General features: G+C 39.1%; 1 protein-coding gene across 2 annotated transcripts in view; it reads left to right on the top strand.

Moving 5' to 3' along the window:
• The window catches only part of zswim8 (zinc finger, SWIM-type containing 8), a 42,263-nt gene that overhangs the window by 6,623 nt on the left and 18,337 nt on the right, over positions 1–17,303 (top strand). For both annotated transcript variants that reach the window (XM_053501660.1, XM_053501662.1), the window contains 9 exons: positions 311–464; positions 1,759–1,853; positions 5,598–5,770; positions 9,620–9,727; positions 10,130–10,211; positions 13,390–13,510; positions 13,873–14,074; positions 15,230–15,405; positions 15,956–17,222. In XM_053501660.1, the coding sequence (XP_053357635.1) occupies positions 311–464; positions 1,759–1,853; positions 5,598–5,770; positions 9,620–9,727; positions 10,130–10,211; positions 13,390–13,510; positions 13,873–14,074; positions 15,230–15,405; positions 15,956–17,222 (2,378 nt within the window). The remainder of the gene's footprint in view (positions 1–310; positions 465–1,758; positions 1,854–5,597; positions 5,771–9,619; positions 9,728–10,129; positions 10,212–13,389; positions 13,511–13,872; positions 14,075–15,229; positions 15,406–15,955; positions 17,223–17,303) is intronic.

The raw sequence follows: 17,303 nt of genomic DNA, 5'->3' as shown, positions 1-17,303 counted from the left end.
AGTGGGTTGGTAAGGTGAGAGCAGCTGTTTTATTTTAGTCATAGAGCCAGTGTGGTTTGTGTCCTCGGATGAGGTTATTTGGTCATTTATTTCCCCTGTGTGTATGGTCGCTTGTGTATTACTACTGTGAGAGAATCATTTTGAGAGTGTGGTGAAGAATTCATGTAATTAACACAACTGTTTACTTTCCTTGAGGAAAATGGACTGCTAGGTAATTTTCTCCAACTACACTAGGGATTACTTAACGTTTGTACTGTTATAGGATGAAGCTATTTAACTTTGAGCTCTCAGATTCTTGCTCTTCTCTCAGATGGACAGGTCATCCCTCTGGTAGAGCTGTCAGCTAAGCAAGTGGCGTTCCATATCCCGTTTGAGGTGGTCGAAAAAGTTTATCCTCCTGTTCCTGAGCAACTTCAGCTGCGCATTGCTTACTGGAGCTTTCCGGAAAATGAGGAGGATATCAGGTAAGAGAAACACCCACAGGTCTCAAGGCTTTGTTTTTTTTCAATGCCAAACATATTTTGGTATAGTCTGTTTTTTGCCATTTGCTCTCTTAAAACATTTCTTTTGTTATGAGGGTTTGTTCGAGTCATTTCTTTTTTTTTTTTTTGTCAGTGTGACACTGAGATGTTAAATATTCAGGGTTTATATTTTGCTCATTTATTTATATTATTGAACAAGTGCTTATTTGTTTGTAACCAATTAATTTCACACTGTGTACACAGCAGGCCTTGTGCTTCATCACTATGTAGATAAGCCCTAATTTTAACATTACAGAGCTTTAAAATAACTTTAGATTAGGTCCCTTTTTACACCACAAGATGATAAAAAAAAATGTAGTCAAACGAGTAAAACCCACCCAATTTGGCTCACGGATTTATAGTGTCATTCTTTAGATTGGTTGGTTGGTCGAGTTTATATGCTACATCTTTTGTAGTCAGTATGTCGTCATCGTGAGCATGTTTATCCATAAATGTTCCATGCAGTTCAGACTTATTCTTGGTTGAAAGTGATTCGTAAAAGTAACTGGGGTCAACCTAGTACAATTTCTGGGTTGATTTTTTTTTTTTATAGGCTGAGTGCATTCAGACATCATCCGGACACCTTAAATTTAGTGAAAATTTATGGAAAAGGGTGCCTGTCTGAAAAGGGCTTAAGTCACATAATTGCCTGCAGGTATTTTTTTATACATGCATGACTTCCTGTGCATCATGGTTGTGGCTTTTAAAAAGCCTCTTAATTTTAAATAGTGCCAGTAACAAATCTCTCTAATCTGGCTTTCCCTATGTATTTTCCTTAGATCACTGGATGCCTGCAGGTTTCTATATGGTTGCTTTTATTGATTTACTATTGCAACAACCACACAAATTAGGGCATGTTTAATGTAAATAAAATATTGATATGAGATAGTGAATCTGTGTGTGTTGTTGGCATATGATGTGTAAATAAGGGACTAGTCGGTAGGGGCTTTCATGCATGCAGGTAAAGCTAATTCATAACTATTAAAATCGTTCTGCATTTTGATAATGTACAACACTTTAATGAAGCAGACAAATTTATATCCTTTGTGCATTTGTGTTCATGAAACTTTTATTGTCTTTTTTTGTAAACTTTCAGCACAGCAGCAGCAGCTGCTTTGCTTTAGTCTTTAAGCCACCTGTTTGTACAAATCAACAACACTGATTACTATATACAGTATGTTGGACTGATTGGCCTTTTCTTACAATTTTTTTTTTCTTCTCCCTTCACACTCTCCAGGTTGTATTCCTGCTTGGCCAATGGGAGTCCTGATGAGTTCCAGCGTGGAGAGCAGCTCTATCGGGTGAGAGCTGTGAAAGATCCCCTGCAGATAGGTGAGAAACTTTATTCTTTACATGCTGTAAAACTAACAGCATTTAATACCAGAACAAACCCTAAATGAAAGTTTTTTTGTATTAGTGTGTCTACTAGGTGTCTAATAGTAGGTATAGTCTTAATGTGAGTGTTGTGAGATGACTGAATGTAGTGTAGCTTTTTTTTTTCTCTCTCTCTTTTAAACCATTTATTTTGTTAGCTTAAATTAATAGATCAGACAGCATGTCGCTCAGGGCTTATCTTTAGCAAAGGATCCTAATATAACTTCATTGACCTGGAATTATTACAGATTTAAAAAGTCAGCTGAAAAATTTACTTAAAATATAATTCAGTATGACAGCATTTTTGACTTCGCCATTGTGAAGTGGGAACCTGGACGCAGCTATGTTTAGGTTTTTCTAGCAACATGCACTTGAACTTGATGAGTAACATTTTCTTTCTCAAGCACTAAACTCCATAGTTAGTGTTTTAGATTAGTTACAATAACTTATTTAAAGACAGAAAGTTTTACTTTATTTCTGTTGCTGTAATCTCACGCTGTAAACATGGAAGGATCTCAGATTTGGGAATTAGGTAAAAAAAAGAAAAATGGACTTCTCTTGTGGTGGCATTTTATTTCATAAAAGATATGCTTACCATTTATTTTGTCAAGAAAGATCTATGGGGAAATAGTAACAGTGCTATCACCAGAAAAAAAAATCATGTCTTTTTTTTTTTTTTTTTGGGACTTTGTTGTCTTGAAACTTACCAAAACAAAGGTACACCTCAAGCTGTGACTTTTGTGCATCATTACACCCCTAGCACCTACTCGCGGCACTAGTTTGGACTGTTGCCAGTAGACCGCTGGCAGTTATTTCACCAAATAAACCATTAAGTGCTCTAATACTGTAACCATTTTGGCCATTGCTGCTAAATCATCCCCACACCACTTGTATACACATGTATAGTTTTTCTGAATCAGTGGCTTGCATTGATCTTTTATATATTGTCTGTGCCAAACCCATAACTGTCTTTTCCTTCAGACGCATGGCTGGATAGCATCTCTGGTTTTCTTATGTCACTTGAAAAAAAAAAAATCAGTCCTCACTCATCTAAACGGTGGTGCTGTTTCAGACTCAATGTTTCTGGCAGAGTTAAATGCAAGTGTGGTTGGTTTGAAAAGGGCCTGTGTAAATGAGTGTTATTGTTGGAGGTGGTGGGCTGCACAGCAGCAGAGACTCATCCTCATGCAGCTGGCTTGGTAAGGAGACATGCTGGACAAAAGCTGACCTCTCATTCTTACTCTTTCTTTCTAACACACACATTTAAGAGAGCCAAGACGCTGAACGTTTCCATGTGTTCCTGATTGGGATCAGATTAGTGTGAATAAAATGTAAAAGAAAATTGAAAGGATAAGTGTACACTTGATTCTATGACACCTAAAGAATTATTTAAAAAAGTGAAAGGCTTTGCTACCGTGCAACTAAAAATCAAGTAAGAGCTCCAATTACACAATATAAGTCATTCAGAAGCTTAAGTTAGGCATGAACTGACTAATTGATTTGTAAAGTCTGTACTTTTTCCACTTAAAGAATATAAATATAAAAAAAGAATATAGAATTTAATACAACATAGAAAAAATATTTTTTGGAATATGTGTTTTTAGATGGTGAAATAAAAACTGATTGAAAAGAGTGCAATGGGATGTTAAAAGACTAATGTCCTGGTTGATGCAATAACGGGTGCAGAATCTCTTGGGTGCTATTAAATTGTCTGTTATTAGCTCATTACCCAAATGCTGCTGCCATATCACCTGGGATCAGCCCAAGGCAGAGTAAACTGCTCTCTTTGCATCTCATTCTTCTGAGCTTAAAGCACATCTGAGTGCAGGACTAATTATGCCAAAGAGAAGCATGATAGACGAAATCCTGTTAGCCATATGTTGTACTGTTGTATGACCTTGAGATTATACCACACTAGTTATGTAAACAGCTCTGCCTTTTTAAGGCATGGACTTCACAAGACCTCCAAAGGCGTGCCGTGATCTCAGAAGTATGATCTCAGAAATATGGAGGCCAGTTTAACACCTCAAATTAATTTAATCTTCCTTAAATTGTTGTTGAACAGTTTTAGCAGTATGGTGGGGCATTTTATTCTGGGGAAAGATGCCAATGTAATTAGAAATGCTGTTGCCATGAACGTCGGTCTGCAGCAGTATTGCCTTGTTCCTACTGTATATTGTGTCCTGATGCTTTCTCTTTCCCAGGTAAGCCACAAACGCATGGGCACCCAGCCATCCCCAGGATGTAAAAGACAATATGATTCATTAGACCAGGCCACTTTCTTCCATTACTCTATGGTCCAGTTTTGATGCTTACATACAGTCGCAGGTGCTTTTGGTGGTGGACATAAGTCAACATGAACACTTTGACCTGTCTGCGCCTAAGCGGTCCTATATGCATTATACTGCGCATCATTGTCTGTTAGGTCACTTAAATTTTTTTTTTTTTTTTTTTTTTTTTTTTTTTTATCAAATTGTGTTACAGCAGCTCTTTGTGGTCGGACCAAACATGCTAGATTTTACTCCTCATGCGCATTAGTAAGCCTTGGGAGCTTGTGACCCTGTTGTTGGTTCTTTGGACTACTTTTGGTAGGTACTTACTACTGCACACCAGAATGCTAAAGAGAATAAGTCGTTTTGTCAGAACAGTGGACCAAACTACAGAGCATTTAATGTTTGAAGAAATGTCTATACTCCAGAGACTGCAGATTTCCAACCATGCACCAGGCCAGATCTCATTCAGTCACATGCATTTATTATGTACATTTTATTTATAGATAAGGTAACTGCTGTCTCCATTCATTCAGGCTAGTCTCTTGTCCAGACTTTCACAAATTTTTATTCTAGACCCCAGGTCTAGTTTATTAGAACACAACTGATCCTAATTTAGGATGAATAATTGTTGCCAGTTGTAGTCACACCCTCTCACTCTCAAATGTCTCGTGGGGAGGGGAAGGCCAATTTGGTTTAAAAATGAGGTTAAGCACTTTTTGATAGAAATGGATATGACACTTTGGAGCCCTGTTGCCCTGATGCTGACCACATTAAGAAGGAAAGTGGGTCAGAAAGAGAAAGCATTTGGCAGGTAGAGGAAAAGAGCATGAGAGTGCAGAGAATGCATTTGTTTGGAGTTAAAGTTGAAGGAGGCCTGTTGAATCTGGAACAGCAGCTCTGAGCTGAAACCAACCCCCCCCCCTTTTTTTCTTTCTCTTAGCTCCTTTTAGCTGGCCAGAGGAAGCCTGGCTGCTCTCCAGTGGTAAAAGCATTTATCCATCCCCCACTGCTTAACATCCTTACTTACATACACACACTCCCTGTCTCTCAACATCTTACTCTGTTTCTCTCTCTCTCTCTCTCTCTGTGCCTGACTGATTTTTTTTCATTATGGTTGCTATGGTCATTATGGTGATGAATTCAACAAATTTCACACAAATGTCAAATGTTTTCCTTCACTTAATTAGGAAAGGTACATGATTGTTCCCTGTTCCTAAATAGATTCTGTGGAATGCCAGCAATGCATACATTATCATACACTTAAACATTAATTTGAGCAACGCTTCAGTTTTTCAGATCGAGCAACTTGGAATCGGCACATCGGCTTCGATAATGTCCGCTTTTGGAAATGTTTAGATCTGATTGTCTTACAGATGTTTGAATTGTTGCTATACTCAGTTTTTCCCTCCTTTGTCTCATTCATGTACAGGATTTCATCTCAGTGCCACTGTCCTCTCACCTCAAGCTGGCCAGTCAAAGGGTGCCTACAATGTGGCAGTCATGTTCGACCGTTGCCGTATCACTTCCTGCAGCTGCACCTGTGGAGCTGGGGCCAAATGGTGTGCTCATGTGGTGGCACTTTGCCTTTTCAGGATACACAATGTAAGTGCATTTCCCCCCAAGAGGTGTGGATAGACTTTTCACCCTAACCTGAGTGAGCTTAGTCATAAGGGGCTGTCTTTCAGGACTCTTTAAAGACTCAGTAGTGATTTCCTATTTTTGTGTGGGACCAAGGTAAATGAGTGATTAGTAAAATGCTGGCTTACTTAGATTTTTAGATAGCAGAGGTTAGCAGAAGTCGTTGGCAGTCACTGCTACAAATTGGCATGTCAAAGTATCCCTGTACACCAATATGTGTATTTGCTTATAAAAAAAGGTTTCATTTACTGTTTATTTCCACAGTGTCTCATTTATCTTTTTGCACTGCAAACTTTAACTTTCTAAGATCTGATTAATGGAGTGGTACATGACTTAGAGTTTGTTCAGTTCAAAGGCGTCGGTCAGCAATAACAGATTTAAACGATCATATGATGGAAAACTGTTCATAAATAAGCCTGTTTTAAAATTTTCTCTTTGGTGAAAAGTAAAAGGGTTTGAATTCAGGGAATGCCATGGGATACTGTCTTAAAAAGAAATAATAACCAATCTGTTCTAATTTAATCCATGGTTAATATTTAAACACCACCTTGCTTTATTCATTTTGGGATTTTTTTTTCTCTTTCCCAACCAATTAGTACTGGTATAAAGCATGTGAGCATTTCCTTTTTAATCAAATCATGGGTAAATGCTGCCCAGCTGACTAGAAAACATTGAAACATGTGGCCAAAAGGTCAATCCAATGCTTTAATACTTGTCGTATCCTGTTCCGTCTGGTGCAGGTAAGAACGTACAGTAGCATAACCAGGTGGTAGGGAAGAACTTTAGAAGTGAAAAGGACATATGGTTAGTTCCATTTGATATATTTATGAGTAATGAGTCATTGTGCAAAAAACATGTCCAAACATTACTTTTCCACAAACGAAAGTTTGGTAAAAAGTAAACTTTTGTAAACTTCCTAATGCTGCACAAATATAAAATATTAACCTTTATAGTTTATTACTGCTTTTTTATATTTATTTTGAATGCACAAAAGTTTACTTTGATCATATTTGATATTTTTCTTCTTTCAGATTTTTCAAGTCCTGTCTTTCCATCATTTAAAACAATCTGAAAGCACTTTAAAATAAGAGGCATTTAATGATAAAAATAGCCCAATTTGGAGCTAAAATCATTATTTCACTCGATTATAATAAACAGATTTTTTTCATCTTTTATGAGCTACTGAGCAAAAGTTCGTGTTGAGTCATTCGAGCCTATTCCATTATTCTGACTCTTCTGAGCACTGTTGCTATGCCTTAGTTACTTTTGCCTGTTAATTGATTTAGCAGCTAGCCATGAAAGAGAAAAACAATATTAGAAAACATATTCTGGTGTCATATCGGAATTACATTTTGTTGGGTATAAGGTATGGAGATATGTTTTATTTAATTACTGTTCAGCACCACACTGTGCTTGCCCCCATATCTGTATCTGTGTGCAGTTGATGTGGGTGTGAGAGTGCTGAGAGGCTTTTGATTAAAGTCTGAAGGCTCCCTGTGGAGTGTGGAGGGAGGAGCCAGGGATCTGCTCTGTCCTGATATCTCCATGTAGAAGGGCTCTGCTCAGCCCGATAGACCCGGCAGCCCAAGCCGTGGGTGGCTTTTAGCATTTGCGTGTTTGAGTGGGCAGCTTTTCTTCTGCATGCTTCAGCATGGGGAAATTACGAAGCTCTTAATCTGAATATTTTTTTTTTTTCAAGCTTGGATGCTTTGTCTCTTAATGACTGATACACAGCATTCTTTAGATATTTGCCAGTGTAGATATGAAAAGAGGATCATTTGCAAATTGCAGAACTGCACAGGCATAGTGATTATGCTCACATCTGCAGGTGTGAGATGTACAGGAGTTATTTGAGAATTTTTTTATATTTGTAGGTTTGGTTACAGAATAATTTATGCACTTGTGCTGCACTTCAGTTAATCATAATATTTTTCTATAATTGTGTCTGAGAGGAATAAATAGTTATTTTAGTAAATGTGTTGGTACTGCATTGTGAGAACAGAGATATGTAGATTTGCCAGCATGCTTTATTAGGCAATGTTAGACTGAATCTGGTGAGTAAGCTGTGAACTCATTAACAGCTCACAGACCTGGAGGTGTGAAGGCCTTTTCTGTGGTGACCTGATGTGGGCTCAGTGTAGACAGTGAGATCCACTGTTCCATCTTCTTAGAGCCTAAACCATTTTGACAATTTTTTTTTTTAAACAACATGTAGGCTATGGTTTAGTGAACTTTTTTTTCTGTCAATAGTATATGAATACTATATATTATATTATGTTTTAATAAATGAGTCAGAAATGCTGAATGTGTGTGAGGATGTTTGGACTATGCATCATAGCTTCTTTGAGTGGGCTTTGGGTGTTTTTTTCACACTTAGTACTGCATCTATTAGTAGTCATGCATTTCCTTGTGTGTTTTAGTGGGCTGTGTTTTCTAAATTACTGAAGTTATTTCATACTTAATTATAGGAAATGAAATGGCTTTTAATTTATTATATTTAAAGAGCAATACGTACTAAACCCACTAGACTCTTATGGATTAAAATGTTCTAAGATAAATAAGAATCAGGCTTTTCTTTGGACCCATTCAATATTTATGAATTGAAAAGGTATCAGTATTATGTCATGTATCAGTGCCATGGTTTGTGTTTGAGATACATATATTTACTTCTATTCTACATTAGTGATGAATTATCCCTCTAATGACCTCATTGTAAGTCAACCCCCCCACACACAAAAACAAGCCCCCCTTAGCTGTAAGTGCTTTCACATGCTGCATTTCAACCATTTTGTGCATGTCAGTAAAATGTATATGTGGAGGAAGACAGTCAGGAAGTGGTATTCAACCCTGTAAAGACATCATATATAGTGCCATACATGAGTACATCATGCACTCTAGCTTTAATCACCTTTAGTATAGGAACAGCAGTATATGTGCAAAACGTGCTGGCATACTCATAAACCATATATGAGGGGTTCAAAAATGGTCCTATGAGGGCATCATAGATGGTGCAAGTACTGACATATATAGAGGAAACATAATACTACACATTGCTAATATAATTTAATTCGAGCTTTAAAAGGGCATAGGTAACTATTATAGTGTGTGTGTACATTTTTTGGAACCATCTTATAACTTTAGTAATAGGTATACAGCTTTCTGATCAAGTGATAATGTACAGGGTGGACAACATGACAATAATGTCATACTTGAACAAGATGTGTATCACAGTGTGAAGGTGTGCCGGCAAAACAGTAGTATTGGTACTTTAGGTATAGAAAAATGTATATAAAAAAAGCATCTCTATAAAATAACTAATACAATTAACATGGGAAAAACATTCATTCAAAATTCTAACATAATATACTTATAGTAAGTTTGGATTTGTAGAAAAAAAAAGTTATCATATTGCAGAAAAGTGTATTGACTGTTTTTTACACTATCAATGTTGGCAGTAATATCATATAGCCCAGCCTCTAAACTATTACTACTGTAGACATTAGTGAACACAGATCAGCAGTCGAATGAAAATACCTTATGTATGCTCCATTTACTACAATTAATTTAGCTTACTCAGTACTGTTGCTTGGCTTGCATATTTGTACATGATGGGTTCAATAATTTTTGTCTGCTACATAGTTATTCAATAATAACTGCTTGTGAGAAGAATGTGTGTGTGTGGGGGGGGATTATAAACAAGTATCATTTTCACTTATTTTTATGGAAGGTTCGTAGCTATACTTTTCGAGCATGTTCTCAGTTTGCACAGTCAAAGCTAATTCTGCGTTAACCTTGTGCTGTTTGTCCTGACAGGCGTCTGCTGTGTGTTTGCGAGCCCCCGTGTCGGAGTCCCTGTCCAGACTGCAGAGGGACCAACTACAGAAGTTTGCACAGTATCTTATTAGTGAGCTTCCACAGCAGGTAGAGTTTAAAGTAATTTTTTTTTGAATGCTTAGATTAGGGCTTAAAGAATCTATTGTAAAAACCTATTTGTTGGCCTTTGATAATGTAGTTATGGAGCTGTATCTCTATTTCGGTCTTGTTCTTTGGGAGGTTCATTTGTTTAAGAACACTATCATTCAAAGTGCAGGCTGTACCATTACACTAGCAGTATTAATACACCAAATGTGTCACTCAACGGTTCTTCAAATTATACACTTAAGCTAATTATTGCTGAGCTTCAGAACAGCAATTTAACGTTAACTAGAATTATACAGCTTATAACACTTATTTTAGGCGATAAATGCAAACCAAATGAGGTATTAGTATAACTGGATGTTATCATAAGACTTTTTCATAAGACTTTTTGTCCTTTCTTTCCAGATCTTACCCACAGCACAGCGTCTCTTAGATGAACTTTTGTCCTCGCAGTCTACTGCGATTAACACAGTGTGTGGAGCTCCAGGTATGGACAACCCTTTCACTAGTTAAACTAGTGATAAACTACTAATAAAAAAGATTTCCATTATTTACTTTGTGATTTGCCACCATTTCTGCTTCAGCTGTTCTGTCACATTTTGAAAGATTGGAGTGAAAACACCCAAATGCCTACACAGAGTCCAGACCTCACTAGAATACTGCATGCACTCCAGTCCCGCTTGTTTGACATTACGTCACAAGTACTCTTGTGACTCTTGTGAGCAAATGCACATAGTCACATTATAAAATTTTATGCCTTCCTAGACATGTGGAGGTTATTATAACCACAAACTCTGAATTAGCATGTTCAAAAAGCAGAAATAGTTGTGCTTAATGGTGTGTGCTTTACAACCCCATTACACTATTTTGAAAGGCTTTTAAATGCTTTTACTTTTCCACAATAACTATTGTATTACAGAGGGGCCGAGAAATGCGTATATTTTTCATGCTGAAGTTTGTATACATCTCTTCGGACAGTAACATGACCGCATCAACGTTAAAACGATTACTGTCTTCTTTAAAGGAAACATAATCCTACACGTTGCTGCCATAATTCGATTCGAGTTTAAAAAAGGGCATAACAACTGTTCAAGTGTGTATAAATTTTTTGGCCCCACTGTATTGCAAAACATTTTGTAATAATTAAAGATTAAATTTATGCTTTAATTTCCTCAAAAATCTTATCATGCGTTTACGAGAATATAAAAACCACATAAATTACTTATTATAAAAACACTCGTGTTTTAGGAGAGGATTACACTATATTGCCACCCATTGGACCGGCATGTTGAGCAGAACATTGGCAGAGGACGAAAGATTATCTTTTTTAATGGGACATTACATTTAAACAATAAAAAACACTAGTGGTACTGCATTTTAGTGTTTGTTAATTCTTTTAGTAGTTTTTGAAATACATTTGTCAGTAAGTGTATTGAATCGAATCAAATTGAATCGCAATGACCAAAAATCTAATAGAAATCAGTCTAGCTATACCCACAGCTCTAAATAATAGGGAGTTTCCCTGCTTAAAAGCAGCTTTTCAGAAGTAGGCCATGACACAACTGACCTGCCAACACAGCAGTGTAATGAAATCTGTGCAACACAGCGTCTATGAAAATTATTCATGCTCTTTAACCTAGCAGTGTGCCTTTGAAAGACGTACACAAAGTTCATGTTGAGTATACACAGCTGCAGTTTCAGAGGACGTTGCTTGTCATTAAAGCACAGGGTGTCCCAAAGGTCTCCATACCAAATTGAAATTAATAGTTTCTAGCGTAATGTTTTTTTTTTAAATCATTTCATGCTTGGTTTGTTTCGCAGACAGGCTTTAGAAATGCCTTTTACACTAGGAGAACTATCAAAATTATTCTCATTGCTGAATTTAAAGAACTGCATTAAAAATTGCACTCATAAAGCCAGTTTTGAGTTTATCAAAAAAATGAGTTTATCGTGAGCGGTAGAGAAGACGAGAGGCACCTCTCACAGCCGGAGGTCTAGAGAGAGCTGATTGGCCGAGCTCTCTCACAGGGGAGACATGAGAGGTACTTTGTGCTCCCACATTAATCACGCCTCTGCAGCCAATTAGGGGGTGTCTGTGAGCTCACGCAAGCGGAGGGAGCGGATAACGCTATCCTCTGAGTGTGTTACGCCGCCCCCAACGGTGCATGAGCGAGCAGTTCAAAAAGATGCGGTTGGCTGGCTTTACATGGTTCGGAGGAAACAGCCCTCCCGACTGAGTGGTAGTAGTAGCCTTAATGTGGGAGCCCCCTAGTGACGGGGAGGAATTGGATACGCCTAAATTAGGGAAAAACGAGAGGCGCGTTTGTATATGAACTGACATTTTGCTAAAATGACCCCTGTGTGTAAAGACTTTTCGGGTCACCCTTTATACTACCAGATTTATATCGTCTCCTCTTGTTATATTTATATCACTACTGTATCTTTCAGTGCAAATCAAATTGTCACTTAAGCGCTAATGATGAGCTGGTGAGGGTGATGACCTACCTAAAATGAGCTTTGAATGTATTAACAGAGAGTACAGTACATGTGCTGCATTGTGATTATTCTGAAACCTTTATTGCCTCTCTGAGATTAAATTGCTGTTGTAGCAAGTCCAATTAAGGCATTTAACTGTTTCCTTAACCAGAAAAAATCACTTATGACTAATTGTTAGTTTAGATGGGGCAAGCACAAAAAAAAACACATTATAATTTCTGTGATTTAGAAAGAATATCTGAGAGGGATGAGAGGTACCCGCATTAAACACAACTCTACAGCCAATCAGGGGCGTCTGTGAGCACGCGCAAGGAGCGGCTAGCACTTTCCTCCTAATGGTGCGTGAGCAAGCAGTTTGAAAAGATGCGGTCGGCTGATGTCACGCGGTTCGGAGGAAACACGGGATATAGTCTTCGCATTCCCGACTGAGTGGTAGTAGTAGCCTTAATGTGGGAGCCCCCCTAGCGATGGGGAGGAATTGGCTACGACTAATATTGGGGAGAAAATTGGAAAACCCCAAAAAATTATTAATAAAAAAAAATAATTAATGAATAGAATGTGCAGTGCACCGGATAGCAATATTTAGCAATATTCCTATACAATATTTACAGTGTATAAAATGTCCCAAGTCCGATATGTGGGGAGGGTGTGGGAGGAATGAGTCGATCTCATGTGTTCCAATTAATCTGTTCGGGAGCACTATGATGGAAATTTGAGTCCTGTAAAGCTGTCCTGATATTAAATAATCCTAATTTCGGAAAATCAATCCTCAACAAAACACAATGGAAAACGGCTCTGAGGCCAAATGGCGTCTGTTACGCTTATACATTACATTACAAGTCTGAGTTTTGGCCACGTGATGGGAGTGTAGGGAAAGGGGACAAATATTTAGTCACGTGGATGGGTATGCTTTACATTGTATATCCGTGTCAAAGGCATATAAGACTATCTTTGTCGAACCTAAGAACAAATCCAACTTACGGATATGCTCTTGGAACAGAACTGAACAGAGTTTGTAGGTCGGAGACTACCTGTATTAACAAAAGTGTTTAAAATACTTTCAAACCAGATAATTATCTTTACCTTTCCAATAATGATTTGCTAATACTTTTACCTCCTCTAATTCGCCCCCTGTAGTATTGCTGCAGACTAACTTATGTGTTTTACAGACCCTACTGCTGGGCCTTCAGCTTCAGACCAAAGTACCTGGTACCTGGATGAATCCACTCTCAGTGACAACATTAAGAAGACACTGCACAAGTTCTGTGGCCCTTCCCCTGTAGTGTTCAGGTATTTATTTTTATTCAGACCCTTGAACTTATTTTACCTCCAGGGCTGTGTGGAGCTTACATAATTGGTTTAGAAAGTATTAATAATTGTTGCTGAACTGAACTATATTAGTTTAGGAAACGAACCATTACATCAAATAAGACACAGATAGTCTTAAACTGACAAAGGTGTGAAAATGAAGCAGAGTAACGAGCCCACTGGATCTCTAGTACTTATGCCTATAAACTTGGAATCCCTGCTAATACTACTTGTACTGCTAAAGAGCCATTGTATAAACATTACGAGTCGAGATTTTAGACGTCAACGTGAGTGTCTGGAAATGTTGTACCTTGAAAGTGATTGTCTTCCTGTGTCTCCCCCAGTGATGTGAACTCCATGTATCTTTCATCCACTGAGCCCCCAGCTGCAGCAGAGTGGGCCTGCTTACTGAGACCACTGAGGGGCAGAGAGCCAGAGGGCATCTGGAACCTCCTGTCCATTGTTAGGGAGATGTTTAAGAGGAGAGACAGCAATGCTGCACCACTCTTGGAAATCCTCACTGAACAGTGCCTCACCTATGAGCAGGTATGCAACAAGTACTCACTGTTTCACATATGCTTATTGAGGGATAAAGTAAAACACAATTGCAGTTATCCGTAGTACCGTTAGTATCTTTATAATTCATACTAGTACAATAGCATTAGCACTAACTGTTTTTATAATATCACATTGTGGAATATGTGATATTAATTCAGTCTTAAATTATGAAACAGTGTAATTAATAGATTGAACACAAATGTTTAACATAATAACATGGCATTAACACATTCTCATGCAAAACTACAAGTCTTGTGTTGAGCGTTAAAGAAAAAAGGAACTAGTCTGTTGCTATGGTATGTAAAATAATTATTAGGGATCACCAGTTACCATCAAAATGCAAAGAACAGATCGATTAATATTGTGAATCTTTAAGTATCGTATAAGGATTTTATACATATCCTGATTTAATATTACTTTTTCCTTCAGATTTTTGTTAAAATCTCTTCAACCTTAAAAAGTTAAGTCAAAACTCGAACGTTTTAGACCTTAGCTTTTTTTAACAACTTCCCAACTGAACTGAACTTGAGTAATTAAATGTAGCCTGTTCCTTATAACATTAATTATCTCACTTAAAAAACCAAGTGCAACAATTAAACAAAAAGCTAAATTTTTACTGAGCAGCCCGTCTTTATCTGCCATAATTATTTTTAAACACAATTAGCAAATTATTCACTTCTAGCACACGGATGCCTGTGTGCTAATAGTTTAGGTGCATTTGATCGGCTAAAATACCTTCAACAGCACACAACCGCACACAGCTTTTTTTTTTTACGTTGGCACGTGTGGCTTCTAACGGACGTGTGTGAGGTTGTGTCCGCGTGTGGGGTTGTGTCCGCGTGTGGGGTTGTGTCCGCGTGTGGGGTTGTGTCCGCGTGTGGGGTTGTGTCCGCGTGTGGGGTTGTGTCCGTGTGTGATCGTTAATGGCTGATAGATCTGACAAAAAGCCAATTTCAGTCACTGGCTAATCAACCGGTGCATCTCTTTTATAAATGTAATAAATCATTTAAAACGGACTGAATTTATTTTCTTTTTTTTACCCCCATGAAAATATTCCAAGCCACATCATTGTTTTGTTTACTGTTACTTCCTGTTTAGTGGTCACACCATAGCTTTAACATTCTCTCTGACTTTGTGTTCTAGATCATTGGTTGGTGGTACAGTGTGCGGACATCGGCATCTCACAGCAGTGCCAGTGGACATACAGGTCGCAGTAATGGGCAGACGGAAGTAGCTGCTCACGCCTGTGCTAGCATGTGTGATGAAATGGTGGTGCTCTGGAGGCTGGCTGTGCTTGACCCCACTATGAGCCCCCAGAGGTATAGCACCATCAAACTACTCGGTGCTTCTAGATGTTTATACCCTGTGTGTATGTACTGTATGGTAAAGTTTTACATATAATCTGATAACATAAAGAGTTGCCATCCTGTTTGTGAGATTAGACTAAATGTGCTGGTTAAAAAAAGCTGCTCCCAACCACAAAGTATCCAGAATTAATACATCATGGCCCTTGCCTTAAAAAATGCCACAAATGGTCAGATGGTGACCAGCTGTACAGCTTTTGCAGTGAGGCCTTGGAAAATTCTCATTACACAAAAGGCCATTGTGTTCTTGATTACTTATTGAGTTTTTTTTTGGGAGTTCACGGCACTGGTTCAAAGATAAGGTCCTTGCAATAAAGGCGCTTTTTTTAAGGCCGCAAATTTCACAAAAAGCATATAAAAGGATAGTACCGTAGGGAGACATGACTTTTGATAAGGTTGCTTGATAACACTGAGTGGTCTTTTTTGACTATATATCTATCATGCAGGCTTGAAATATGACTGATCGTCATGAATTGAATCCTTTTGCATGTTTTTGTTTCACTAGGCGCTTGGAGCTTGCTGCCCAACTCAAGCAGTGGCACCTCAAAGTGATTGAGATTGTGAAGCGGGGACAGCACCGCAAGTCTCTGGACAAACTCTTCCAGGGTTTCAAACCGGCTGTCGAGTCCTGTTACTTTAACTGGGAAGTGGCATACCCTCTGCCTGGCATTACCTACTGCAGTACAGACAAAAAGAGTGCTTCCTATGGCTGGGCACGGACAGCGCAGCCACAGAGAGGTGCCAAAGCAGGGACGAGTGGGGAACCTCTGGAGCCTGGGGGAGGAGGGGGAGGTGGACGTGGTGGGGGATCTGAATCTGGAGCTCCTGAACACAAATCACGCGGTAGCTCGCAACCACTCCCACAAGAGGTTGCAGTGCGGCCCAAAGAGACCATTGTGAGCAAAAGAAAACCCATGTCTGGGGTAAATAGCGGAGGGATGTTGGTGCGTTTAGGTGGGGGTATGTCTCTGTCCATAGATGAAAACGCAAAGGGCACGTATAAAACTTGCAGTTCCTCAATGTCTACTAGCAGCAAAGGAAAGCTAACCCAGACTGGTAAGAGTTCATGTGGAAGTTCAAGTGCTGCTGGTGGGAAGCATCCAAGCGCTAAACGCCGCACTAGCAGCGAAGACAGCTCTTTGGAGCCTGATATGGCTGAGCTGAGCCTTGATGATGGCTCTAGTTTGGCATTGGGAGCGGAGGCAAGCAACACATTTGACTTCTTGCCTCCACCCCCTGAGATGCTGCCTTCACCAAGCTCTCTGCTCAGAGAACCACGAAAGTACAACAGCAGTAGTAGTGGTGGTGGCGGCAACGCTAACAAGGAGCGTGCGTTTGAGGGTAAACGTGGCATTCATGCGGCAATCCCAATGGCAGCTGAAGACCCTCACTGCTTCGCCAAAGAAAGCCCAATGGTTGCCTTGGCAGCGGCAGTGGAGAAAGAGGTAGATGAGGAGGCAGAAATCGAAGAAAATGGAGGAGACGAAGATCCAGTAGAGGACGCTCTACCGTCTATATCGGGTATGGTCACCGCAAAACCCTCCCGAAGCCGAAGAGAGGGCGAAGGAAGCAACTCGGCAGAGACTCCTGGGCCGCAGATCCCAGAGGCAGCAGCTGGTGGAGACCCAGTTGGCGAGGATGATTACCAGGCCTACTATCTTAGTGCCGCCTCTGAGGAGGGAGCTGAGAGAGGAGTACCAGACAGCAACCTTGAGGAAGAACCAGACATCTTCGCTGGAATCAAACCTCTGGAGCAGGAAGGTCGGATGGAGGTGAGGAGATTTGTGTTTTAATGACGGTGCCTTGTCACAGGTCATGCATAACCTATGGAATGCATTATTTAAAAAGCATCT

Source organism: Clarias gariepinus, chromosome 8, assembly GCF_024256425.1.
Source record: "Clarias gariepinus isolate MV-2021 ecotype Netherlands chromosome 8, CGAR_prim_01v2, whole genome shotgun sequence".
In the NCBI taxonomy this organism is placed as follows: domain Eukaryota; kingdom Metazoa; phylum Chordata; class Actinopteri; order Siluriformes; family Clariidae; genus Clarias; species Clarias gariepinus.
The sequence above is the reverse complement of the archived record's forward strand: the minus strand, read 5'-3'. Positions and strand labels throughout refer to the sequence as shown.